The 27,260-nt window shown below is 43.0% G+C and overlaps 2 protein-coding genes across 18 annotated transcripts in view; both read right to left on the bottom strand.

Annotated features, from left to right (window-relative positions):
- Positions 1–12,051, bottom strand: part of kiaa1109 (KIAA1109 ortholog) — a 64,945-nt gene extending 52,894 nt beyond the window's left edge. For all 11 annotated transcript variants that reach the window (XM_034563692.1, XM_034563695.1, XM_034563698.1 and 8 more), the window contains exons 1-17: positions 11,904–12,051; positions 9,592–9,727; positions 9,147–9,263; positions 7,594–7,672; positions 7,438–7,502; positions 6,631–6,805; positions 6,225–6,306; positions 5,927–6,120; positions 4,924–5,003; positions 4,101–4,251; positions 3,839–3,995; positions 3,418–3,496; positions 2,129–2,220; positions 1,910–2,027; positions 1,624–1,779; positions 877–974; positions 432–616 (exon numbers count right to left, since the gene is read on the bottom strand). In XM_034563692.1, coding sequence (XP_034419583.1) covers positions 432–616; positions 877–974; positions 1,624–1,779; positions 1,910–2,027; positions 2,129–2,220; positions 3,418–3,496; positions 3,839–3,995; positions 4,101–4,251; positions 4,924–5,003; positions 5,927–6,120; positions 6,225–6,306; positions 6,631–6,805; positions 7,438–7,502; positions 7,594–7,672; positions 9,147–9,263; positions 9,592–9,697 — 1,934 coding nt within the window. In that variant the 5' untranslated portion in view covers positions 9,698–9,727; positions 11,904–12,051. The remainder of the gene's footprint in view (positions 1–431; positions 617–876; positions 975–1,623; positions 1,780–1,909; positions 2,028–2,128; positions 2,221–3,417; positions 3,497–3,838; positions 3,996–4,100; positions 4,252–4,923; positions 5,004–5,926; positions 6,121–6,224; positions 6,307–6,630; positions 6,806–7,437; positions 7,503–7,593; positions 7,673–9,146; positions 9,264–9,591; positions 9,728–11,903) is intronic.
- Positions 12,052–15,658: 3,607 nt separating this feature from the next.
- Positions 15,659–27,260, bottom strand: c9orf72 (C9orf72-SMCR8 complex subunit). Of its 7 annotated transcripts, none has more exons than XM_034563231.1 (10): positions 26,818–27,260; positions 25,515–26,032; positions 24,250–24,345; positions 23,599–23,663; positions 22,660–22,732; positions 21,774–21,890; positions 20,782–21,017; positions 20,557–20,614; positions 19,349–19,458; positions 15,659–16,492 (listed from the first exon to the last, which is right to left on the bottom strand). In XM_034563231.1, exons 2-10 carry the CDS (start codon positions 25,959–25,961, stop codon positions 16,306–16,308), a joined length of 1,389 nt encoding a protein of 462 aa, XP_034419122.1. In that variant the 5' UTR covers positions 25,962–26,032; positions 26,818–27,260; the 3' UTR covers positions 15,659–16,305. The 7 variants fall into 7 exon arrangements, with proteins under 7 accessions (XP_034419122.1, XP_034419124.1, XP_034419123.1 ...); XM_034563233.1 differs by having other exon boundaries at positions 25,515–25,986; XM_034563232.1 differs by having other exon boundaries at positions 25,515–25,982.

The raw sequence follows: 27,260 nt of genomic DNA, 5'->3' as shown, positions 1-27,260 counted from the left end.
TGTTCTCCCGCACCTTTTGGAACTCCCCCTGACCCGGAAACGGACCCCGCTCTGCAGAATTCTCCAAAAGGGCTGCAGACCAAGACGGATTAAAAAAATAAATAAAACATGTTCGACGCATAATAAAAGCTTGAAAAGTGTATACCTCTCATCATCATCATCATCATGTCAAATACCAAAAACAAAAACAGCCCTACTAAACAGGCTATTGTATCTCACTTTAAACCAAGCGTGGCAGCAACTATTGAACCAAGCAAAGCATAAAGAGTGAAGGGTAGTGATACATTTACTTTGAAATGACCACCTACTACCTCGGATTGATGTGAGTCAGTGTGTTACGATGATGAGTCATCCTGCTCTTTGCCAACACACACTTCTTTTTTCTCTCCTCCCCCACAACTAGAGAGAAATAAGCCCCAAGGTAAACTCACTCTGCGTGGGTGATGTTCCTCCAGCGGGACTTGGTGGGTTTGGGAGGGGGAGCGCTTTGGTTTTCCCCCGGCGTGAACATGTCTGGGGGCAGCTTGACGTTCTGGTATTCTTTGGCCACGGTGAGGAGGGGGTCGCGGCTCGGGTGGCACTCTGGCAGGGACAGTCGCATGTCTGTATCCTCCGCCTGAGTAGGACGACGCACACACACACACACACACACACACACACACACACACACACACACACACACATATATATATATGCATGTATATATTTAAGTGTAGTAGTGCATTCACCCGCACAAATTTATTGTCGGCATCAAAGCATTAAAATCTAGCCGGCGGGTAGAAATATAAAAGCATCCAACCAATAAGAAAACAAACAGAATGTGAAGCCACACATGCGTGGGATAGAAAACTCTTATCCACATAAAGCAGGGCTCACCTTCAAGCTGAAGCGGGTATTGCAGGTGGTGGGAACAAACTCGTTGAAAGGCAAAGTGAAGTCTATATTGAGCGTCTCGCCACACGCCGCAAGGTACACTACAGGAGATCAATAATGCCATTGATTAGTCTGCCCTGGGATTAAGTGGAGTGTGTACTGTACGTACAATATATCATGACTTAATAGAGTCAAAGTATCCCGTCACGGAAATCTGCTTTCAGTGCTCAAGAGGCATTAAGTCATTGATTGCTTTCGTGGCTGAATTTCTTTTCATTGTTTTTTTGTTGTTGTTTTTTTTGCATCAGTGATAATGCTAATGCTAAACACAAATGTAACAGAAGGCCCATTTAGTTTAACTCCAAAACTACTGTATGACCCAATTACAATAGTATAAAGAATTTTATCCATGAAAATTGAACTGTGTTTTTTCTTTTAATGTCACTTTAGTTGAGGGGCCAAAAAGTGTGCGCTTTACTTGAATCTTTTTAGAGTTCTGCAATTATTGAGAAAATAAAAAATAAAAAATGAAGAATATGGTGTTTTCTATACCATATATATATATATATATATATATATATATATGTTTTCTATAATATGGCAAATTATTTGTTTTTGTATATATGAAATACCTAAAACATCTAGTCATAATAAATACACTTAAAAATATTAATTAACAACTAATAAAACAGTCAGCTCAACTCAGCTGGACTGTTTGACAGATGCTGCGTCTGAGACCTCCTTCCTTACCATTCTCCTGCTGCTTGGTGGAACAGTCGACCCAGTTGTGCTGATTTGCCGCCCAGATCATCTCGAACTGGTGGAAAAGGACCTTGAACTTCCAGGAGTAGGGCACAAAGGAGTAGATGTCTGGGGCGCTGTCACTCGCCCAGTCTTGGATCAAATCTAGAAGAAAGAGCAGAAGGAACAGTGATAAAGCGGGAAATAAATGGGAACTTTACTTTAGTTTCACGTCAAAAATGCTGAGCGACAAAATGCGGCGCAAGATGCGCCGTCATTCTGCTGGAGAGCTCACCGGTGAAGAAGTTTTTCTGGGCGTAGATGAAGTGGTACGTGGCCTTGTACACCTCGATCTCACACTGCCAGGACTGAGGCATGTTCCACACCCGAGGGTAGCTGGCGATGACATGAAACTGAAATATAAAAAGAGGGAGAGGCGCCACATGATTTCACTTGTGGCACAGCGCTTCCTGTGCGTACGCACGTTTCTGACATTGCGTCGGCTTCTACTTACAGCCAGCATCTCGGCCTCCAGAAGAGTCCTGTACTGCATGCTGCTGGTGGTGTCCACGTGCAGCAGCTGGCCTTTGATGGTGGGAGAGTAGCCTGAGGGCAGAGGAGAGGGACAGACAGGCACGGCCATCAATCCTCAAAACCCAGAGCTGGGGCTTAGCTCTCGCAAATAATGTCATTTACCGGCAACATTTGAACCGTTACTTATGGTAACTGCATTTCTGGAGACAGAGGAGGGCACTGACTGATGACTGACAAAATGTTATGAGCTCGGCGCGATGAATTATTACACGATCCTCGGATCCATCAGCGTTAAGACTGTCAGCGTTCCCCGGGGTCAGTTCTTTTATTCTGGATACACCCGCCGAGTGTATTTGCAGAGGACCCAATGACATGCGATGTCGAAATTGGTGAAATATGGACATTATTCAATATGAATAAACAAGGGGCCAGCGCTGTGTGCTGCAGCGGAGTGGGGCTGATCTCTCCTTCCCCTAGGTAGTCCTGACGATGGCCATGCTAGGATCCTGACCAAAAGTGCAACGGGATGTAACGGGATTACTGAGGGCTCGACGGGGACTATTTGGAACAATAAAACTTTTTGTATCCAAGTTACACAAGTACAGAGACTTTTCTTTTCTCTCTTCATTTTGGTTTATTGGTAACACACTCGTTACTTCTGCTAATTCCTTGTGGAGAGGTAACAGAGGTTGGTATTGTGTTTTGGTCATATTAATTTCACAATCTAGAGTCATCACTCATGTGGTTTGTGTCCACCTGATGATTGAAAATTTTAATATTTACCCTCTTCTAGCTCTGTTTATAGTCACTATAACACCATACTCTTGAGGTAAATGTCTGTTTCTATACAATATCTGCTGCTAAACGCTACACTATGTTTCGCCAGCTAGTCGCTAACTGTGTCTGAAAACGACATTATCAGAGCATTGATGCTGATGGAGAACAATTCATATTGGAAAATGAACTGCTGTGATTAACCTCAGTGGACATCAATATGTGAGAAATAACTAAAAACCCAAATTTGACCCACTTAAAGGAATCTTGGAGGAGTTCATCGTGACTTTTGAAGAAGCCTCTCGTCACGCGGCTGCGGTTCAGCCATTATTCAGTGCAACAGATCATCCCCAGTGATGGGCAAACTGTTGACGCGCGCTTCTATGTGAAAATGTTTTGCCTTGAAGCCGGCGGTACATCTGCTGTGGCAACTGATCCAAGTGCTGACATTTTTGTCTGCTCGTCTTATTTTTGTTTTAAAAAACGCAGACTTACCGTTCTCTCCGACAGTCATGGGGATGTTGACTTCCAGGTAAGAGCCTGCACCTACATTCACATGGATGGCATTGGTTTCCTAGTAACGGGGATGAATGGAGCATGGGGAGGGGAGAGAGTAAACAGAGCAGTCAAATCATCAGTGAAGTGGCCTTAAGAATAAAAGAACGTCCTCAAATCTGAATTAAAATATGTCAAAAAAGGAGGCAATAGCTCGACAATCTTTCCCTGCCTTTTTTATGGTTTTATTCAATGTGCATTTGTGTTGATGTTTAGTATGCGCTTCACATGCTCAGCTTTGTGAAAAATCCCTGCGCCTCTACGGGATGAAAATTTGAAAAAGCATAAAACATGAACCGATATCGACAGCTGAAACACGATGAGGCATAAAGACAGGAGGGGAGGAGGAGTTCTAGATCACCCTGTTTTTGGTAAAAAGCAGATCGATGGTGGCGTCAGCGATGATGTTCATGCGCAGCTCGAAGGCCTGGATCTGCCTGGGTTTTCCTGGCTGGGCCACCTCTGTGACTTTCATGGACTGGTAGTCAGCCGGCAGAAAGAACTTCCACAGACAGTCCCTGAGGAAACGAAGAGTTTGTGTGACTGCAAGACCATGTCAGCGAAAAAAAACGATACTCTAAAGCCGATAAAACAGAGCGGGTTTGTGCGGGATCATCACTCACCTCTGCCGATCTGCCCAGGGGCCGTAGTTGAAGTCGGTTCCTTTTCCGCAGACGATGTCCAGACCCCAGCACGGAGGCAGGTCCTGAAGCTTATCGCCCTCACTGCACGTCTCCGCCTCCTCCCCACCCTCCTGCTCCTCAGGCACCAGACCTGCACGCACACACACGCAAAGTGTTCAAGCCTTAAACGAAACTACTCTCGGCAACAACACAAAAAAACAACAACAAAAACACAAGCAACGTGTGCAATTATCACTTCCCCAACATCCATTGGTTATGCTCATATTTTTTCGCTAGCGCTGAAGTGTAAAAGGTTGTTTGATAGAAGGGCTGCACTGTATTGGGGAAAGACACTGACGTTGCTGTATTTTTTTTTCTTTTGCGATATATATATATATATATATATATATATATATATATATATATATATATTTCTGTTTTGGTCGAAAGGTAAATGCGTCACCTTTGTGCATTTTTTCGCTAGCGCTGAAGTGTAAAAGGTTGTTTGATAGAAGGGCTGCACTGTATTGGGGAAAGACACTGACGTTGCTGTATTTTTTTTTCTTTTGCGATATATATATATATATATATATATATATATATATATATATATATATTTCTGTTTTGGTCGAAAGGTAAATGCGTCACCTTTGTGCACGTATATATTGTCCCTAAACAAAAGCAAAACACAGTATTTCTCCATAAGAAACTATTCTGAAGGTTATTTCAAAGAAACTAATGGTATTGAGGTCTTTTCTTTGGTAACTTTTTGTGTGTGTGTGTGTGTGTGTGTGTGTGTGTGTGTGTGTATTCATGAGCATACCGGGTTCGTCCTGGTAATAGTAGATGTCAACATCGTTGGACTGCATGACCACAAAGCCTTCACCCATCAGTCTGGGAGGTCTAGATGGGAAAATCCATCGGGTCAGAGATTAGAAGGCAAAGTACAGATTACATGCAGAGGTTACAAACTCTATTTTGAAGAACGGGGTCGCAGCAGGTTAGTGGGTACCTAAAAAAAAAAGGTACCAAAGCCTGAATGAAATATTCTGTGCGCGTTGAAGCTCCATCCTCTTTCAGCCGTGGTCTTTCAACCTTAAATGTGGCCATCCTCTTACATATGCTTTTTTCTTTGCTTCATCCCACTGGACAATCCAATAAAACTTTAAGACGCATCAAGGACTGTCAGAGGTTGAAATCACTGATGGCTTTTCAAGAGGCTACAGTTTACATTCAGAGCGACTCCTCAACGAAAGAGGGCACATGGAATCTTTTTCCTTTCATTCAGCTGAAGTGCAGATAATAGAGATAGAGAGAGAGATATATACATATACACACCATTATTATAGTATCTGCAATTAACACATGGTGGCGTGTGTGTGAGAGAGAGAGAATTTCACAGAATTATCCATTTCAAACTTTACAATGATGAAGAATGTAAAGTGGTCCATTTGAGGCCGTTGCTGGACTGAAAACATAAATTTAAAAAAACACACTGCACCTCCATTAAGTGTGATTTATTAATTGCACTGGCGGAAGCGACAAGAGTGCGGACCTTTATTTATATTTTCAAGCTTCATAATGATCTAATGTTGGTAATTATGGTATGCTTAAAGGATGGCAAAGGATATTTTCACGTCATTATTCTTCAGACAAGAGCATTCATTCTGAACCGTTTTAGGATACCAAATCTGCTACATTGTGAATTACCCTTTTGTATAGATTCTATATGGATTTCCCCCTCGAATGAAAACGGTGAGCCCTCCGGAGATGCCAGCCTTTGAGAACGGGGGATTTCACAGCTCAATTATCAGTAGTTGACTTACTCGTCATTCTGCATGCCGAGGTAGCGCGGACTGGGAACCAGCATGACGCGCACGTTCTCCAGCGAGCCTTTGACGATGTGCATGAACTGGTCCAGGTGGCTGGACGGAGGCTTGGTGGCGTATGTCAGGAAGGCATCCTCGAAGTTCACGCACAGCGTCTGGGGGAGGTAGTGGTTCCCGAACGCCAAGCGACCCTGCGGGAGAGCGAAACCACGCATGGAATGAAGGAACAAGGCCTCAACACAGCAAAGCTCTTGAGCTACTTCTTAAAAAAAGAACATTTTAAAAAGGAACTCACGGTGCTGATGTTAACTTTGATGACAGGAATGAGGGAGCGCCAAGATGACGTGTGGTCTGGACTCTCTGCTCTGATGTTCACGCTACACAGGGGACCAGAAGACATTCAGTCTCACAACAGTTTAACGGTGGCACGTTTTCCAGTCGGCCCTATTCGTTTGGCTTTCAGAGGGAAATGACATCAGCAGACTCTGTGCAGACACTCATAACAGACAGGGAAGGGAGCACATTTGGCATTTACCCAGTGATAGTGCAAAGTACTCCGCTATCAAGAACTTGTAATTGTCTTAATGTCATTATTAGTTCTACTTAAACTGTAAAAAGATGTTGTTAAAATTTGATTTTCTCTAAAACGACCCCAACGTTGAACAGAAAAACGCGTCGTTTGGCGATCCCTCGGTAAGTACCTCTCCAGCGTCTTGTTTCGATCCTCTTGGCACTTATCGTCCTCTTTTTTGGGCGTTATGAGCGTCGGGTCCAGTCCGAAGGTCTCCTGCAGTCGGGCGTAGAGGTCGGTGCGGTTGTAGACGTGAAACTCGAAGCCATTAACCGTCACGTAGAGCCTGGTCTCTGCCTTGGGGTCTAGCGACAAGAGAACAAACTCATGTGGACTTCATTTTCCAGGTGGTGGTTCATTTTAAGAGGGAGGTCAAACATTTTGTTTTACGATATCATATATTATATTATATATTTAAAAAGATATATAAGATTTGAGAGCGGTACAATTCTAATTTCCATGGAAACTGTTGGTTGGGACTGCCAGGCCATTTTGCTACAACATTGTTTTTTATTGTTTTCATTAATTAAAGACTTACTGTACATTTGTTTTCTTCTGTGAAACTGATCTTCATATCGTGCGGGCGCTTGAATCCTGATGTGGGTTCGACTTATCACAAGCACATTGGGAAGTTCTCATTTCCATCATTTAGCGCTATAAACTCAGCCATGGTTATAGGCTTATGTCGGACCTAGAGTGTGAGGTTCCTGAAGTGTGTTTTATTCTCTTCTGTGCTTCCTTAAGGGATTCCTTAAGTATAAGACCAATATCAGGAGAAAACCTGAAAGACTTAAGTGAACATTTAAAGGGAACCCTGAGGAGAAGTCTTGCGGGTGTTTCTATTATAAAGAAACCTTAACTTGAACTTTAAGGAAAATCTTAACCAAAGGAGTGTTGTACAACTGGCCCCTGGCTAATGACAATCTCTTAAACTCACCATGCTGTTTCTGTTTTGGGTTGTACATTTTCCACCAGCGGAATATGAGGAAGCCATCCTGTATCCTGTAGATCAGATAACAAAAAAAGGATATCAATAAGGAAGTTTATAGAGGGGAGAGAGCAGAAGCAAACAACGCAGCACAGGCCAGGTTACCTGATAGACATGTCCTGGTTGATGAAGTAGACGTCTCTGAACATGACTTTCCCCGACAGCACTGAGAAGGAGAAGGAGCCTGCGGTGCGTTCAGACACATTTTACATTTCAGTCACAACAGAGTGCAGGTATCAGATTGCCAAAAAAACCAATAACAGTGCAGCAATATGATATGAAGTCATAGGATTCCAATTTCAAAAAAGCACACAGGTTTGTATTTAAACACAGCGGTGGTAAGTCAAAGACGTATTATTAAATTCATTAAAGGTAAACAAAAGATGTAATTAGATTGGTGTGCGAGCCTCGTTAAAAAGATAAATAAATAAACAAACAGTCTGGGAGTTATCTCATCCCATTGAGAAAAAATTAAATAAAATCTTAATTAGGATCTAATTGTATAACAAGTAGGTCAGAGCCGTCCTCGAGGAAGAACACTGAACGTGGTTTTCCATCATTAATTATTTTGGGCTCTTAACGCGCCTTTTTCCGTTTCAATTACGACAACACCTGAGTGATTCAACTGCCACCACCACCATCATCATCATCGTCATCATCATCGTCCAAAACACTTCCTCATGTTTGTGGTCTTTGTCCAGTGACGAGGAAGCCCGTTTTGGTCAGGGCCTCCCTGTCAATCTGTGCAGGAATTTCCACTCGACCCGGGCTCGGCAATGACGACACACGACTTCAGGCACATTCACACCTGAACATCACGTAACAAATGTGTGTTTGTACCTAACTGCCGATGGTTAAAAAGGGTTTTTTCTCTTCTTGTGTTTATTTCCAAACGTTTGTGCCCTTGCGTTTTCCGTTCTTTTTGGAAATGCTAGTTCTGACTTTTTTGTTATGTGGGGCTCTATTCTAAAAAGTTGGCTAATGTATGTTTTACATTGCTCTGCTCCCGTGATTTGCTGCTCATTTCTGCTTCTCCAAACTAAGGGCCGCCCCCGTCATGTGTTGGTTAAGCACCGACTATGGATCGGACTATGGAAATAGATTGACTGGCAACATGTGTTGGCAAAGAGACTGAACCATGCCTTCCTCATTCAATTAAATGGTAATGCTGCTTTGGTATCCCATTTGCTCTTGATATTTACTCATAGCCAGTTAGCTGCAGGTGTCTGCTGTGAAATTGTTAATCCCCTCATAAAACATTCAACACAACCACATCTCATTACAAAGTAACGCTCTGACTTTTTTAGCTTAATTGGAGTGTAAAGTATTTGGGGTTGTATGACAGAGCAGATGCTCCGGACCAGGTGTACACCTTAGTGAAGAAATTATGTTTTTTGGAAGAAACTAATCACTCGCTAAAAACAAAAATAAATCGCATGGTTACACTTGGATTTACGTCCTCGGGGTGCTTTCATAAATTAAGTTCTGTGTCAGGTGTTGGTTGCAGTTTGCCATTCAGGCTCTGTTGAGATAAATCACAGAGAAGCCAGCTCGTCATGAAATATTCAGCGGGCCGAGTTAGCTCCTTGGACTGAAAGCTTTGGCAGCGCTTCCCCTCCCCTATTCATCACTGTGTGACGGGCGCCGGATCAACACACCGATATGAATGTAGCCATCCTTGTAGAGTCTGTTGATGATGAGGGTGAAGATGAGGCCGATGTTGCGGGAGTTGTAATAAGTTAAATAGATGATCCATCCACAGGACAGAATGGTGGCTGAAAGACAAAAAACACAGCCCGCTTTGTTAATACAGGGAATAATACAAACAGTAAGTAAAACTGCATTTGTTAAACTCATTCACTAGACACGGGAGTTAGTTTTCCTGACATGATAAAGACCAGTAAGCATAAATAAATGAACGCAGCATTACAGTAATGGTAGTAGTCATACCAGTGATGGATTTGGAAAACTATTAGAAATTTCCCCTGAACGCTTGTTGACAGATAACTCAGAAGTCTCAAAAAAACTATCCACTGATCCGTAAATATACCCCGCCCCCCGCACACACACACACACACGCACACGCACACACAGAGCACTTACCAACAAGGAGCCAGATGAAGTTCGAATCGTGCTTATTAAGAAAGTCATCCAGGTCCACGAAGCTTGGGAAAGCGCTTTCATTGCTTTTGGCAGCATGCCCATCCATGGCTACAGGCTCTCAGTCCGATACCTAAAACTAAAACAGGCAAATAAGATAACTTCAATGGCACAGGAACACTAGAAGAAAAAACAATAGTACAAGCCTCCAAGCAAAGACAACTAAATGTAATTGAAACATTTCTAGTGGCCAGATTGGTGCTGCGTATATTTCCCAGGAAGAGACAATTACCTCCAACTTAATTCGTACATTGAAATAGTGTTTGTATTATATTATATACAATTATATCATGTTATGAATAAAAGTAGAAAATAAGGCCTGGTAACCTCGACAAAAGGCTGATGGATTTTTCTATTGGATTTTGGATTACAGTAGAAAATAATCTCAGTGGCAAATATACTCACACGTTTTTGTTCAGCAAGATGATCTTTACCAATGAAGAACACTTTATGCTATTATACAGTGGTGTTCACACTCTTGTACAAAAGGCTATTAGACTATACATTATAATAACACGGTCACATGACTTCATGTCACCACCACTAAACTAAAAGGCAGACCAGTCAGCGTGATGGTGTTTAGTATTTCCATTTATTAAAAAAATTGTGATCTAATTTTCTCAATATTGCCTAGAAGATATATTCATTATTTCAAATCCTTTAGCATAACATATTTAGAAAAACAAAAAGTAATCTAAGCATTTAACTGTGCCAGTCAGTTTTTCAAACTCGTTGTATAGGACCCAACATCCATACGAGCTGAGCTCGCATAGTGTTGCTATGTGCAACACTGATCATAACACGCTGTATGTGCACCTACTTTGCATATCATGAGGACATCGGGGGTGTTTTGTGACATGGACTTTGCTTCTACAGGGAGGATTATTTTATTTTGTGTGTGTTGCAGTGGGGCTGGTAGAAGGGTGTTGTACACTAGTGTGTGCGTGTGTGTGTGTGTGTGTATGGAGAGGGCTGACACACGCACACACACACACACGCACACACACACACACACACACACACAAATCCTCATCTAATCCACCTTAAATGAGGTTGGCTGTAAACCCACTGAGATGTAATTAAACCCTGCACTCTCTCTTGCAGAAAACACTACAACTAAAATACATGCCCTAAATGTAACCTGATGTTGTATCTGTGCGCATTCCAATCCACCTGAATGCACAGGTATTCCTATAAGGCAGGTATCCCAGAATGATCAGTGATGCCAGTGACTCATCACAGGCACCTGTAACCCTAAGGTGTTTTCAGTTTTGGTTTACTGAGTGACAGCGAGGAATGTAATTCCGTCAGCTAAAGCAAACTACCTATCCATTTTTAGTTAGCTACCACAGCTGATCCCAGACCTGCTCATATCATGCACCCTCCCAACAGATACTGTAAACATCAGGATGAAACACCACACCAAAATCCTTGGAGGATTGGGAAAATCACTGTCAGACTACTGACCCTTCTTAATAAAATAAATAATCAGTGTCCCTGGGGAACCTGGTGACCACAGCATGCGCAGACTTGATCCCAAAACCTTTCACAGGCACACGGACTGCTCAGACACAAACAGCGAAATGCACGCCTTGTTAAACGCGACCTGGAGACGCGTGTTCTACTAATTTAACCAAATTAAACATTGAATCCAAACGACTTTATATGTCTTTTTACGATTTTTAACCTACGACGATGGGGACAACATAGAGAAAAGAGAACAGTAACTTATTGAAGGAGACGTTACTCGACTTGTCTTGTTGCTTTGTTTACATGATGAACTGGTGGAGCCATCATCATCGACACGGCTTTCTGTATTCATTCCCCACCGCGTGTCAAGATAATGCTCAACATGATCATTACTTGATTGTGAAATCAACGATTCACATTCGAATTCAGACGTAATGTTGAACCCAGAGCCCGACCTGACTCAAGCCACACACCTTAACGTTAGCTAACTAATCCCAGCTGGTCTTTCCTTGGAAACATTCTCAGCACGAGCAGAACAAACGACCTGTTACCTAACGTTAACGTTTGTAACGTGAATACAATCGGCTGCCGACCCGTCCGGGGCAGCCAGACAGCTTCTTAGCTCATAACGTGTTAGCTTGAGGATAATGCAGTTATTGAGCTAACCGCTAAATATCATAACGTTAGCACTGAGGTTAGCCAGAAAGCTAATGACAGCAGGCCGCACCCTTTAACTTCTCCTTTTTCAAACTGTGAAGACAAGCAACTGTGTGGTTGTGAAATACCTTAACGTCCTCGCCAAAGCATGTGGTTTCATCTTTGCTCCAGTTATCCAGGAGTTGCTGTCTGTTTGTCTTGTCAGACATGGGCACTGCTAGCATCCTCTGTTCAATATTTACCTGGCAGGCGGCCAGTTAGCGTCTCTTCCTGGTCTGTCGCGAGCGGTCAGAGAATGGACCAATAGAAAAAGATGGCAAGTTGGAGACTGACCAATCAGAGGGCATCGCAAGCGAGTACACACACACAGTTGACAGACAGTTCTATCAGCCTATCAACATTAATGTTTTCATAGTAGTGTGATTCGTGCAGCTATTTTGATGCTGTACAGTTTACAAGTCTTTAATTCTCTGTTTATGAAAGTAATGAGAGATTTGAAATGTACGCAATATAAAAATGGACACAGAAAACACAAAATAATGTAGGCCTTATACAATTAAACTAATTTATACAAACACGTAAGAAAATAAAAGAATTCACATAAAATATATATATATATATATATATTTAAAACAGTGAACAGAGCAAAGAATGGAAGGTGGTTTACCACCCTGTGATATTTCATAGTGTTGAGCTAAAAGCATAATGCAAAAAAGAGATTACCTTTCCATATTTAGTGTGGAATATATTTCACATGCTGAAATATTTACTCATTCAGTAAATAAGGCCTCTGGCAAGTAGGGTATAAAACATTAGAGATCCAGTTTCTGAAGCAGTTAACTGCAGCGAAGGGAAATGGGTGGGGCCTTCATGTTTCAAGTCATTACAGATGATGTGGATTTGATTGGTAGGCTATAAATACAAAGTATATACTGTAACTGAAATTATTTCCTATAGCCACATATCACATAATATATTGGTGTATTTGTGTTCTTTTCTTGATATCATTTTTGAAATAGGGAGTGTGATGTAATGTAACATCATCATTTCAGTTTGTAGTCCAACAAATGTTATCTGACAACAGTTTGTAATGTACAGCAGCATGTCCACTAATTTCCATTAGTTTAACCCTGTTTCTTGGGAAAGGTAACGTTTTTAATTAAAAAGTAATTATGAACAATCACTCTGTATTTTTCTTGCCATCTGAATATTTGTGAATGTTGGTTTTGTAAAAAATCAAAAATATTCCTTGACAATAGCCTTTAGTTAGATACATGCAAATTGTAGTATTCCACAAGAGTGAAACTATTTGCCTATGCGCTGATGTTCATCAGGTTTAGTAACCACTTTTCCTATCTTAGTTTATTTTAATTTGCTGATTACACATGTAAATTAAGGCTGATGTAAGTGTTGGACAATGCAAATTCTGAACTGATCAAAGCACTAGATAAAAAAAAAATCAGGTAATTAAACAAATTAGAATGAATCCTGAGCCAAATGTGCCAAATGTTACCGCAATCCGTCAGTTGTTGAGACAGTTCATTCAAAAACACAAGTGTCAACCTCATGGTGGAGCTACAAGAGAAGTTGAGGGATCAATAGGATCATTAAAATGTATCTTCTGTGGACCATGCATGTTGAAAATGTGGAGCCAATCCATCCATTATGGTAAGTGAGAACTTTGACCTGCCGGTGAAGCAGGAGGAAAAGTCACCAAAGTCATAGAATTCATCCTCTTGGGACCATGAATGTATTTGCAAAATTGCATGGTGATCAATCTAATAGGTGTTGAGAGATGTGATGACTAATGTGATGGATCGACCAACCTTGACACATGTGTTTGCAACATGGTTCTTTTTGAAGCTCTGCTTTGTTAATCCCTTTGAGCCATTCCTACAAACAACTTCACCTCTGCAATAATTTATTCTGCTAAGGTTTAGCTGTTTCTTTCAGTGTTACTATTAAAATGCTCATCTTAGCACACAAACGAGTTGATGAAGCGCTTTGGATATCAAAGTAGCTACAAACTTCTAACTTCTGACCTGGGAGCCAAAATACAAAAGGCAATTTGACTTCCTGTCTTGAATTGCCTGAGCTCTTGGGTTACGCTGTTCCCCGCCAATCAAGTCGTCCCCTCTTTTGACAGCGGCTTTCAAAGAAACCATATCTCACATTAATTCATTTTCCTGTTTTGTGAAACAAATCCCTGAACGAGGTCCCCGAAACAGTCGCTATACAGATATCCTATTAGTAATTAACGGCTCCTTAACTTTTGGCTCATTCTCCTCCTGTTTTAAATATGCAGCAGTTCAAGGTCTTCGAGAGGACACCTAATTATAATGTTCTAGCTTGAGGCAATCATAGAAAGACTAAGATCTTCAAGCTGCCTTTATTTCATCCAGTGGTTATGAGGAAGCAGCTTCCTCATAGATATCATTTATGGATAACCACATCGCAGAGAAAGTGCCGACGTGTGGTGAAGGACTTCACAGGCATTGAACTTCCTCAGTTTTTTTCGCCACATCGGCGATACACCCATTGTTTAACTGTATGCTCACTACCCCCCACAGGCCGATGTTATTATAAAGTCCCAAATGGGCCTGATGGTGTGTATCTGACTGGTGGATTGGATGTACGATGTGCTCTCAGGGTTTTAATTGAAGCCCACTAGAGGTGCTGCAGGATGGCGTCTTTTTATTGGCCGACCTGGAAGTAAGCATCGCACTGGTTCCCTGGACAAATAGCCAATGGGGGTTTTCCACTGGATTATGGATTATTGCAGAAAATAAAAGTCTGTGGCAAACAAACGTTCACAATACCAGCAAGATCATCGGAGGCCACTATTTTATGATTTCCAAAGCGTAAATGCGTAAATGCAATCAGGAGGTCTTAAACTTGGGTTAACCAAAGACCTTATTTCAGGCATCTAAACAAAATCCCCAAATCCCAACTGCATCAATGCTGACTCATTCCTGGGTTTTGGGCCTCGTTCCCGCATCCCTCTAGGCCGCTCTAGACACATACCGCTGCACCTCCACACGGTCTCAACAGGACACCCTCATCCACCGTGACTCACACAACACTGTGCCAGATGTTACGACGCGATGAGTCAACCACTTTACGCCAAGACATCACGTTGTGAAAGTTGAAAAACGTTCTGCAAAAGAAAAGAAAGATATATAGAGAGAGAGAGAGGGAGAGAGGGAGAGAGAGAGAGAGAGGGAGAGGGAGAGAGAGAGGGAGAGAGAGAGAGAGAGGGAGAGAGAACATATGCCCCACTCCGTTCCATTAACCTTGACAAGAAACATCCTGGCTGTTGGTCAGCCAAAGCTGAGTGTGCCAGAAGAAGTAGGAGAGTGATGTTTGAGTATAGGACTAATTTCAGTATATTGATATTTAAAAAAAAGTATGATTATGATTTACAACTACTGAGAAAACTGTCCAGCATGTGGAGGCAGAAAGGGTAAGGTGTTAGTGTTACACAACTGACATAACCTTGTTTTCTTATCGCATAGTACTGAATTTATTTTCTGCATGCTGGCCTTCAGCCACTGTTCTTGCCTTCCTCATTCTTTTGTGAAAAAAATAAAGTAGTACAAAAAAGAAGAAGAAAAAAAAGGACAAATGGGAGGTGACGGGAAGTGGAATGGAAGTTATTAAAAGTAGAGTAGACAAAATGTGTCTCTATGAAGCCTCTCTGAAAAAGGCTTATCAACTAGATAGCTTGACTTTAAGACCACCGGTACAGATGGGTAATCATAACGGCAAATATGTGGGTCTCTGCTGTGGGCGGAGACAAAAACAACAACAATCAAATGCAAATCCGCAAATCAGCAACATACTCGGATCTGCTTTGTTGGGAAGAAATGCGATGAGACTTCCGTGACTTGTCGTTTGTCTTTAATGAAATATTTTGTGATATCTCGCAGCCTTTTTTGTACGGCCACTTGATCTGCACCATTGACACTCAGCACGCAGGCTCATTCATTGAATTTCTTAGAAAAAAGAAAGAAAAAAAAGAATAAAAGAAAATCCACAAGTTCAAACGGTTCTGAGGTTATTGTAAAACGCAGGCAGCGAAGAAACCGATAACTCGTGTTTTAATAAATATGATTTCTAAATTAAATTGCAAAAAGTCCTGGTGGGCCCCTCAGCCAATTTCAACGCCATACATTAATACAGAAGGCAAAGAATACATGACTAAATCGTCAAACATTAAACTCACATTATGCTTTCAGTTGATCAAGGCAATATATCAGAACTTTAATTCTAATGGCTCATAATAGCTGTAACGATCAGTCTCTGAAAGCATGCCTTCAATTCACGAGACACGAAAAGGAAGGCGAAAATGCTTTTTTTGGTGTTCCTTTTCATTCCAGCAAAGCGGAATCAAATACTCAGACTAACTGTCACCTTTGGGAATACACACGTGCAGGCATTGATGTAACAACAACAACAACAACAACAAAAACAAAAGCAAAGACAATACAACATCTGTTGCCATTCGCCGTACGATAATGGCAGCGGGCGTCAGAAGCTCATGAGCGCGTCTCGCTCGTGCACGCTGGTGTAGAACGGCTTCCCGAACACGAACGAGTGCAGCCCCGCCCGCAGCTTCTCCGCGAAGGCCATGACAATGTTCAGGTCCCCTTCCACCGTCAGATCCAGGTCCGTCTTCAGGTTGCGCAGCGATCGAAAGGGCTTCTTCCCCTTTTGCCTGCGGAGAAGCGGAGGGGGAGACCGTGTCACTGCTAACAGCCGACGATGCTCAGGGGTCAGAGGATTTGCATCAGCATCTAGTTTTTTCCGGGCTGCAGCTGGTCGCCACCATGAATTATGTATGCCGCTGCGGAGCATAAACAGTCTTGTCGAGGCACCTGTATAATAGCGCGCCCTTGGACCTCAGCCTGTTAGCGGCACCGTAAACCAGGGGGGCGCTTCCATCCTCTCACACGAGCACCTGTAGGTGGGTCTGCTTGTGTCGTCAGTGTTCAACTCAAAATCACAATTAATACAAGAGGATGTTGGGGTGTAACATCATGGTTACAATTCCTGAAACATTTAGTCAGGGGGGAAAAGTATATATATATATATATATATATATATATATATATATATATATATATATATATTAATAAATGACTGCATAATTACATTTTAATAAATACAATTTAAAAAAAGAATATAAATAATAAATAATTATGTGTTTAATTTGTGTGATCTACAAGTGAACGTCATCTGTTAGTAACCCCAGCGCAATACGTACGGCCTGTGGTGCTTTGAATACATGCACCCTTTGAGTGGAAATGGTCTCAAACATTAAAATTAAGAAGCGCCGGGACCAGAATAAATATTTCTGGGCCGCTTACGTGTTTGTTGACGCATTTGCTCAAGGGGTCCGTCACTCACAGGTCCGTCATTAACAAGAGGAGAAAGACAGGCCTGGAAGTAGAACAACTCAACGGGGAGCGACTGCTGTCCTGAAGGAGTGGGAAGGTCAGTCCTCTGCTGGGAGCGCAGACGGCGGTGCGTCAAGCCCAGATGGAGCGGTGACCAGGTCGCCACGGGGACAGTAGGGGGGAAAGACTGGCGGGGGGCGGGAGGCTGAATACACGGTGAGGTTGCACGAGGTACTTATCCATAGTCAGGGGGGGGCTTTAAGAGGGTACAATAACGGTGATGGGACGTTTTTTTAATTATAATCTTTTAAGAAAGAGGAAGAGCGTAAAGCTTCAGTGCTGGTTTCTAACGTGTTGTATCATTTAGTGAGTGTCTAAATGAGATGAGTCTGGCGTGGGGCCATCAAAAGCCACCGGGTCACCTTGACACCTGGCACACAGTCTCATTTCTGCGCCTCAGCGGGGGGGGTCGAGGACAAGGAGTGAGCATTTTCTTGTCAAGACGATCGTAAAAACATAATTTAAAGCTTTGATGATGATGTGCAGTGGTGAAACCGGGACGACCACCGCATGGGACCCAAAACACGTGCTGTGTAGACCCCGGTGTGGGGGTGGGGGGGGCTGTCATTCTGGGACCCCCGCCGAGGATTCATCGCCCCGCGTGGCATGCAGCCGCTTCTTCCCACCGCTGATCGGCATCATAAACCAGCTCAGTGAGCCTGACTCGCCGTCTGACATGAGCTACATTTCGCTTACGTCATTAAATAAAAAAAAAAAGATCTTTAAGCTTCCACAAGCTGATAATATTAATTTTTTTATTATTGATTAATCTGGCGTGTATTTGTTGAGTCTGTAAAATGTGAAAACTGCCTATCAGAATCTTCCAGAGGCCGCAGTAACACCATCACGTTGCTTGTTAACAGTCTTGCTTCATCATTAAGTGTCTTTGAGTATCTTGAAAAGCACTATATAAATTAAATGGATTATTATTATTATTATTATTATCATCATCATCATCATCATCATCATCGATCAGACCTTCATCGGCCCTCGACCAATAAAGGTCTGAAATATCTTGCATGCCTTCAGCTTTTGTACGTTACTGTAAAATATGTCTCGCCTAGCCAGACCAGATCTCCGCAGAGAGATTAACCAATCACAATTGTTGTGGGCGGGGCTAAGCGCAGGAAATAGCGACCAAGTGGTGGCGCAGCTAGCAGAAGAGGAGGAGAATGCCGCGTGAAGTACAAATCAAAACTCCTTTTGAAGGGCAAAAATATAATCAAATGGATGGTGGTGACCTCACCCCTGGTCACGCGTGTGATGTTGACCAGTCGGACAAAAGCGCGTTCGAACATGGCTGCTATTCTGGTGTTACGGAGACACAGAGGGAGATAATGAGTGTAGATTTGCCTGTTGCCATTGGTGACTATTCAAAAATAATCTTTCAAGCCTCATATAGTTGTTGCCAGCTCGGCAGCACTGTAACGGAACAAGGTCACATTCATCAGCGCAGTGGGGAAAATATAATCTCTCTATCGTAAACCAACAGCGTGTAGATCTCACCGGGCTGCATCTCAAACACTCAGCGGCTCAGGTTTCTCCGTTGCTGTGTTTGTGCATATCCGTGAAGTCAACTGCAGGAGTGTTTGCGATGCATCGCAGTCATACCTCGCCCGCCTGTTCGGAACGTGGTGAAGGATGACTCACCTCATCTTATGACTTGTTTTTTTATTCCATCTCTCTCTGCTGCTACTTCTTCTGCAAAAAGTCTGATCATATATTCAACTCCTTCTCCTCTGCATCCAGCACATTTTTGTAGTTTTTTACTCCTCCAGCCCAATGTACATCTACCTGGTGGTGTTTGTGAGCTTGCTGTACCCCCCACCCCCCCCCCCCCCCCCGCGTTAAAAAAAAAAAACAACAACAATTGGAGGATAACATTACCAGATGCAGAAAAAATTAAAAAACACTAGCATTATGTCTCTAAACGGTAAAAAAATAATAATATGAAGAGTAAATGAATTATCAACTCTGCTATTTAGATTTGGGGATTATTTGTCCTGTGTGTGTGTGGTCTATTGCCAAACAATCCTCCTTTTTGGTTACTTGGTCCTACTATTGGTCCTACTATTGGTCCTACTATTGGTCCCACTACTGGCGACAGCTCTTACGTTTCGTCCTCGATGTACTTGAGCAGCGTGAGGGCCTTCCTGTGGAGCAGCAGCAGGAACTGGGCCAGGTAGGTGCTCCGCAGGGACAGGCCGGGCTTCAGCATGAACACCTGGGTGCGACACAGGAAGTCAATTAGTAGTCCCGGCTAAGGAGTCTGCTGTAAAAAGCCTGGAATAATGCCCCTAAGGTCCCCTCCTTGGTGCCGACCTTGGGAGAGGAGCATATTGCTGTTGTCTCGAGGAAGAACTTGTGACTCTGGGGGTACTTGCACACGAGCGGCTGATGGGTTGAGACCCGTGGGAATAAATTCTTCAGCCTTTGATTCAGTCTCTCTCTCTGGAGAGTGGATCAGTGAGGTTTGGGGCGCATCGTTCAAGTATAAGAGCCAGCCAATGGCATTGTACCGCAGACAAAATACCAGAATGTGTCTGGCAATTACAACTTCACAATATTACACACAGCAGTAAAAAAAACAAGGTTAGTCATAGATGGCTAATAGGGAGCAAAAAATAATAAATCTACTACTTCTACTTGATGATTTCACAGTCTTGTTGTTGTTTTTGCAGTAACCCCTCAACAAGCATCAGCTGGTGGAATCCTCACTCAGCGTGAATATACTGCATTATTTAAGAAGCAGAAAGCCTCGTGACTCTTTCTGAGTAACACATTTAAGAACTTAATAACGCAGCAAAAACCATTTGCAATAGAAATGGATACAAAACAGAATGGTGTATAAAAAGTGAAGAGGCAACAAAATAAATGAACACTCCCACGCTGTTCTTGCCTCAGTCAATGTGGTTCACCACCTGACCAGAAAGGGAACGAGAAGGGGTTTATTTTGGCTATGACATCCTGTGCTAGAAGAATACTGAGATATGAGCCATCTGATTTGCCTCAACATTCGAATTCACTTGATATCTATGGAGAAGAAAAATTATTCTGTTCCCATTTAGAACCGAGTCGTGCCGTCCAGCCTCATGTGGATGATATTGACAGAAAAATTATCTTCAGCCGCCAAAACATTTTCTTCCACAGATTTAAAAAAAATGAATAAATAAACTTAAAGTCATTAAGCACAGAAGTGAAAAAAGATTCAGATCAGATTAAAAAATGTGTCTCGTTTCTTCTGACTCGGTTTAGCGTAAATATTATTGTAATTTTTCTTGTAATAAAGAACAAGGCAACAAAGGTGCTGCTGTATTCTTACCTCATCTATAAAGGACATCACCAAAGTGTCTTTATGCATGACGTCTTGAAATATATTCCTAAAAAGAAGAAAACAGGCATGCGGTTAGAATATCATGTCAACATTTATTTGTATTTGATTGGATGTCGCAAATTCAATTTAATTTTAAAAAGCAGAGCTTTGACTTGTGTCACACGCAAACAGATACTCTGTGTGTGTGTGTGTGTGTGTGTGTGTGTGGCTTACAGGTCGGGCGTGAAGGTCTCATCGGTGTGAATGACCGTGTCGGGGGCGATGTCCTCCTCGCTGTCCGCCTTCCAGAGGGCGCTCAGCTCGGACCGCATGTAGCGCCGCTGGTTGTACATGTGCTCGTGGCACGGCGGCATCTGCTTGACCGTGTTGATGTCGACGTCGATGTGCGTGGTCGGGTACGGCGAGTAGAGCACCTGGCGGAAGGGCAGGACGAAGCTGCCCGTGGAGTCCTGAGAATAAAAAAAATAAGGTATTATTATTAATACCTGTGTATCAAATGGTATTATTATTAATACCTGTGTATCAAATGTGACATTGTAGAGGAAGCAACTTTATCAAAGCTTCTTTGCACGTAGGGTTTATTAAAGCTACCCTGATGTTCATTCTTTGTTCATGAGTTGTGTTTTTTTCCCCTTTTTCTTTACATGCAGGTCAGAAGGTCTAATAAATCATTTCCCTTTTTTGCGAGCACACGGCTTCCAATTTAATTTTATTGTCGTTTCTCCCTGGGCCAGTTTCTCTTGTTCTCCCCGACGATCCCGCAGGAGCAACACAGCACTGACTCCTAATGACTGAGCTCACAGGCACCGGCAGGTTTGTGTGCCGCTGCCTCTTGTGCTGTTCCTGTTGACATGAAGAGCCACCAAGCCCAGTGCAAAACAGCAGTAAAGAATAAGTGATCGTAATGTTGAGTAGATAATCACACAAATTAAACATGTGTGCTGCACGCTTACCCTTAACTTTAACATTGTTGTTGGATAATTAAAAACATACGACGACAAAACAAAAAGTCGCCATGCATTTGAACGGGACGGAATCGCATGCAGTGCAGTAAATACAAATATCTTATTGCAACTATTTCAAGTCAAAAAAGAAACAAGGTCATAACATCAGGCCGGGCAACATCAAACGAGCCGGCGGGAACAATAACCAGGATGGGACTCAAACCGCATCGCGCGGCATAATGAGGGGGAACTGGTGGCTACCTTGAGCAGGCCCTGGACAAACAGGCCCGTGTCATATTTGAAAGAAGAGTCAGCCTTGCAGAGGCGGGAGCACTTCCTCTCCTCCGGGGTGAGGAAGAGGCAGAGAGTCCGCGCAATCTGCAAAAAACAACAACAAACAAATAGTCAGATTTGAACATTTAAAAAAAGAAAAGAAAAAAAAGAAGGGCCTTCAGAAAATACCTGGTTTGATTTGCTTTCAGGAGAAGGAAAACCTGACATCACTGCAGCTATTTGCCATTCGAAGGCGTGTGCAAACTCATGCACCGATGCTGAATTAGGTGTACCGTTTAAACATGGACAGGAAATCATTTGCTTTTCGTCTGCTCGCCGGCCAGGCCAGCACATTTATTCAAGGAGCTACAGCTCAGCACACAATTGGCTTAAGAAGCCCCATTTTGGTAACAAACCGTAATGTGTCGTTCGGCTCGAGGCTTGTTGCGAGACACAAATACAAGTTACGATCTAACTGGGGCTCAGTTCGGGTATCGAGTCGACAAAGCCACAAATTAAGGTGGAAATCCATTGGGCTGAAACTGCGAGCGGCCGCAGATCTCTTAAAATAACAACGAATGCCATGTCAGTTTTTCTTCGTCGGGTGGCAGGGCCCACTTTTCTTCATTTGATTTTGATTTCTGCCCACTAGGAGAAGCCGACGAGCTTTCTCATGTTGCGGTCGGTCGCTACCGAACTGCCAAACACCCGACAGATATTTTTAAAACGTCGGCTCAAGCTGTAACGGAGTGTGAATAAAGTGCACGGGGGGCTCATTAAACTCAAAAACAACACACTTCAAAACATTCTAAATTATGTAGACACTTATTATTACAAATGTGTTTGTGTGCGACCACTAATACAGAGCATTTACCTTATTTACTTTCTCTGGGTTGCTTCCAACTACTATTGAGCAGCCGCAGGTCTGCAGATGAGAGCTGATGGCCCTGAACCGCGGAGACAGAGACATGCAAATTAGAACCAATTAGCTCCATTAGCTCCGCTTTAATCGCCAATGACAGTTTCTAGGAATAATGATTGAAATGAGGCTTTACTGAGAGGGGGCCAGTGGAGAGTTACAGCTGCCCAGTGATCATTGAATTTACATGCAGTTCGGTTCATACTCTGGCCCTTTTTCAATATATTCCGAAATAAATAGTCAATTTCATGACCGTCTGTCATCATTTTGATGGTCACGAAAAACGTACTGATTAGTTTTAAGCTTAATCTTACACTGGCTCGAGCATGCAGCGAGTCTGTGCGGGAGCACTGAGAGGCGAGTAAGGAGAGAGAGAAAAGAGAAAGAAGGTTTTGTCAGAAAAACAAAGTGCCTTTGCTTTTTCCATCTTTGAAACTAGTGGGAGAGAAGTTTTTTTTGCGATGAAGTTTGTTCTGATCAGGAGAATTGGGTTTTGTTGAAGGCCCTAACACAGGAGAGAAAACATATTTTCTTTACTTATGCGCCTCTCAGGGCTTCCGTAAGCCTGCTATCCTCTTATTAATTAATTCATTAATTAAATAAGCTCCATCGGCTATGAACATCCTTAAGATTCAAGTAAATAAATGACAGTGCACGGATGCTTTGTCATCACCACAGGATGCGGAGCTAATCCTGTTAAACTCGAGAGCGATTGGGAGCTACACTGCCGGAATGGACTATCCGGAGTCTCGACACTAACGCCGGGTTGTTCCTTTCTCAGGAGGAAACTTGGGCTAAGTGGCGAGCCATTAGTCATCATCCGAAGGCTGATGGGTGTTAAATGGGCACTGTTCATCATCTGTCTTAGCTGTGCCTGTACGGGAGAGTGCTTACTTGTGGAGGAAATCCTCGTGGCAGCTGTCCCCGATGTCATCATCATTTAGCACGGTGTCTTTTATCTACTCAGCGGGAGTGGAAAAAAAACCAAATGAGTCGTTTTAAAAATTGGCCTCAACAAAGACACCAAAAAAAGTGCTCTTGGGCACATTTGCAGGCACAGCGATGAGAATGAAAAATGCAAAAGGTACCATTGTGCAAACAATGTGGGAAACAAGCAAGACAGATTCCAGGGAGATTCTTTTGTGCCGCTTTTTTTCTCTTTGCATTTGCATATTAGAAGGAAGCAAATGTGTTGAATCGCACTGGGTGGTAATCTAGGCAGGGAACCTGGGTAATTTAAACCTCTTGGAAATGGAAGCTATTTGAACAAGTGAAATAATGAAACAACAGAAAAGTTGGAGAAAGAGGGGGGGGGAACTGATATGTTCTTCTTCAGTGTCAATCACTGGAACCATTACGCCTGGATGACAAGCTATTCATTCTGCCATCAACAAGAACATGATCCACACCGTTTCCCCAAAGCTTTACACTCCGGTTTAAAGAAAAATCGATCGTTACGGTTTCTAGTTCTTTTGTTGATCACAGCTAGTTCCAAAATATGATCGGTAATGTGAGTGTGTGTGTGTGTGTGTGTGTGTTGCTTACATTTATGTCTTCTGGCACACTGTGCGACTTCATCGAGGCCAACAGCTCCATGATGGGGACAATCTCCAAGCTCAGCACCGAGATGATGTTGTAGCCCTGGGGTCGAGGGAAGTGGAAACAGTGAACTGAAGCGCTGCAGAAATACTACATCCGGTGGACTGAGGAGACACGACGATTGAAGGATTCGAACGGCATGTTCTGCATCGTGCTCAAGAGCGAGAAGAACTGATACTGTGGAGTTACCGCTGCATTTTGCTTGGCGGTTCACGGGGGATGGACAAAATAATAAATATATTGGTAACAGCTTGTTAAAAAAATTTAAAAAACTGAGGGGCCCATGTTTTAGATGTTTTTTTACTCTCATATTATGATATCACTATGAAAAAGTGTTGAGGTAATTTAGCAACTACTATAAACACTCCTTAAAAAACGTTAGGTGAAAAGGTACATTCAGCTGTTTGAAATGGTTCAATACACACAGCTGTGCAAGAACTATGCCTTCATAAAATACTATGTAAAAAATCTGATAATGAGAAATAATAAAATAATGATTTTAGATTGGAAAAACGCCAGAGAATAAGTAAGAAGTAACAACAGTATTATTCTGACCAGACACAATGCCAACTGTACCTGACTCAATGGTACAGCTAAATGCAGATGCATCATGGTCAGTGCCAAAAAATTTACTGAGGATCAATATTCAGTCCTAAGGCCAGTGAGCGGAACTTGGCAGCAACGAGGACTCTTCTATACATTTTCAAAGCAACACAAGATGAGTAACGGAGCACCAAAAAAGGGCAAAATCTACTAAGATATTTACTATGACAGTCTGACAAGAGGAACACTATCCAAAAGGTAAACCTAAGTAACAGGGATATGCACACTACTGGTTGACATGCAACCAAGTGGATCCACTGTGAACAGCAGTGTCTGCAACAGCGATATATTTTTAGTGTTGTGTGTTATATTATTTTGCCTCCCCCGATTATTACCTCCTCACTAGCTTTCTCTGTAGGAGCTCTCAGACCTAATTAGCTAATTTAGTCCTCTGTGTTGGGAGGCTGCAACTTTATTATTCCGGCAATGTTGTTGCAATCCCAAATGGGTAAAACAGAGGAGATAGATGACTTAATATCCATTCCCCATCAGGAACAGAGGATAGATCAGGTATTAAAGTAGGTTTATGGTTATGAAGGAGAATAATTTGCCCCCTCTCGTGTCCAACAGCGAGAAGTCAAGGGATCGGGGAGAGGCAGGTGGGGTACCTTCTGCATCCAAATGCGTCCCTTGCGGATGACGTGCTTCAGCCTCTCCACACAGATGGTGTGCAGAGGCAGGTAGAAGGCCAGCTCCGCCTGTGGGAGGATGATGGACAAGGCGCACGTATTCTTGTCCCCCTTCAGCTCGCCGTCGAAGATAAGGGACACAATGATGACGCCCTTTTCCGCCAGAACGAAGAACTTCACGTCCACGGCGCCGCACTCTGCGCTGCGCAGGATCTCCCCGTTGAGCGTGTGGTTGGCCAAAAACGTGACCTCGCCGTCGCTGAGGAACATCAGCTGGTCTCCCTTCGGCGTCCAGATGTGGCGCACCCGCGGTCCCAGGATGTTGTCCCAGTAGGCGAAGGTGGCTGCCAGCAGCGGGCATTCTCCCTCCACTGCCACCTCAGACTTCGCCACGGCAGGCGACTGGGGTGGACAGCCAGAGGACATTGGAGGGGCCTGGAAATGTCACTGTCTCCCCCCCCCCCCCCACCAAGTGTCACAGTGAATGACAAGAAACCCTACAGCAAATGACAGTGATCAACTCTTGGTAAATAGTAAGAGTCTACTTCTCTTCCAAATGTCTCTAACACACTTGTAATTGTATAATGATCGGAAATGTTCGGCTCAGGCAGTACAAGAAATTAAAGTAATTTGTTTGGGATGCTGTTGGAGTCAGCTGATACTTCTCAGTCAATGCCAATAGCAACTTCTCTATTTCTGCCAACAATGCATTTGACAAACATGGAAATCTATGTGGCCTTTTCCTTTTCATACTTACATTTTTAGCTTAATGAATGTCTTTGAAATGCTTCCCGAAAAGCATATACGTGTTTATGCACTTCTGATACAGCTCCCTGCGTTGGGGTCTGTCTACAGCGTCACACAGCTAAATAAATAATAAATACAGCTGCTACTCGATCTATCCCATGTATGCCGAATTTTCCAGCAACTTCCGTTTCGTTCAGATTTGTAGCTGTTGCGTTGCCAGGTAGCTCTGTACATTGGCAACAAGCAATGTGGACGGCTTTTACAACCGAATATGGTGTCAATGTTTCATGTTCAACGTTGCACAAGAACCAACCCGGCTCATAATTATGTCTTGTGAGCTCAAGTGACAATGCAGTGGTTAAACTCAAATACACAAACACACCGTCGGTACAAAAGTAAGGCACTAAATAACGTAGTTGTTTAGCTAACAAGTCAATAATTAACTTAGCTCGTAGCAGGCTAACTCAGTGTAGCTCGCTAACTAGCGTTAGCCAAACTAACGCCGACGAAGCACATGAATGACATCATGACTTACTTGTTTACCTTTGGGGTGCTTAATGGCCACACCGCAGCGTTTATTAAAGCACGAGTTTGAGATTGTGCTGAACTGTCATCCTCTCATTTCTTCTGTTATTGCCATAGCATGTAGCTTGACGCTGGAGTAGTGATTAGCCAGCTGCAATGTTGTTGTCTTCGACGCACTTCCTGGTACGTCACCCCGACGTCAGCCGTTTGACGGAGATGCACAGCGACCTCTAGCGAGCGGAGCGGGGCAGAAGCCTGAGAGTCAATGATGTCATGTTTTGTCCAGGTGGGCCACCTGCAGAAAATGAGTTATTGGAAGTAATTTAAGCGTGAGCCTGGTCTCACGAATGGATGTATCTGCGAGGCGTTTGCCTTTAAATTTCTTCCTCTGAGGACACTGTGAGTCCACATGAAGAGCAACCCACTTCAGTCCTGGAGACCTGCTGCTTTTTT

Source organism: Cyclopterus lumpus, chromosome 22, assembly GCF_009769545.1.
Source record: "Cyclopterus lumpus isolate fCycLum1 chromosome 22, fCycLum1.pri, whole genome shotgun sequence".
Classification (NCBI taxonomy): domain Eukaryota; kingdom Metazoa; phylum Chordata; class Actinopteri; order Perciformes; family Cyclopteridae; genus Cyclopterus; species Cyclopterus lumpus.
The sequence above is the reverse complement of the archived record's forward strand: the minus strand, read 5'-3'. Positions and strand labels throughout refer to the sequence as shown.

What these genes read in the sequence shown, in the direction of transcription:
- c9orf72 (XM_034563231.1), bottom strand. Translation starts at nt 25,961, where the DNA reads ATGTCCTCTGGCTGTCCACCCCAGTCGCCTGCCGTGGCGAAGTCTGAG. An exon ending in CACGAGGATTTCCTCCACAA is followed by an intron (nt 22,733 to 23,598) that starts GTAAGCACTCTC and finishes TCCGCGGTTCAG; the next exon opens with GGCCATCAGCTCTCATCTGC. An exon ending in GAGACCTTCACGCCCGACCT is followed by an intron (nt 20,615 to 20,781) that starts GTAAGCCACACA and finishes TCTTCTTTTTAG; the next exon opens with GAATATATTTCAAGACGTCA.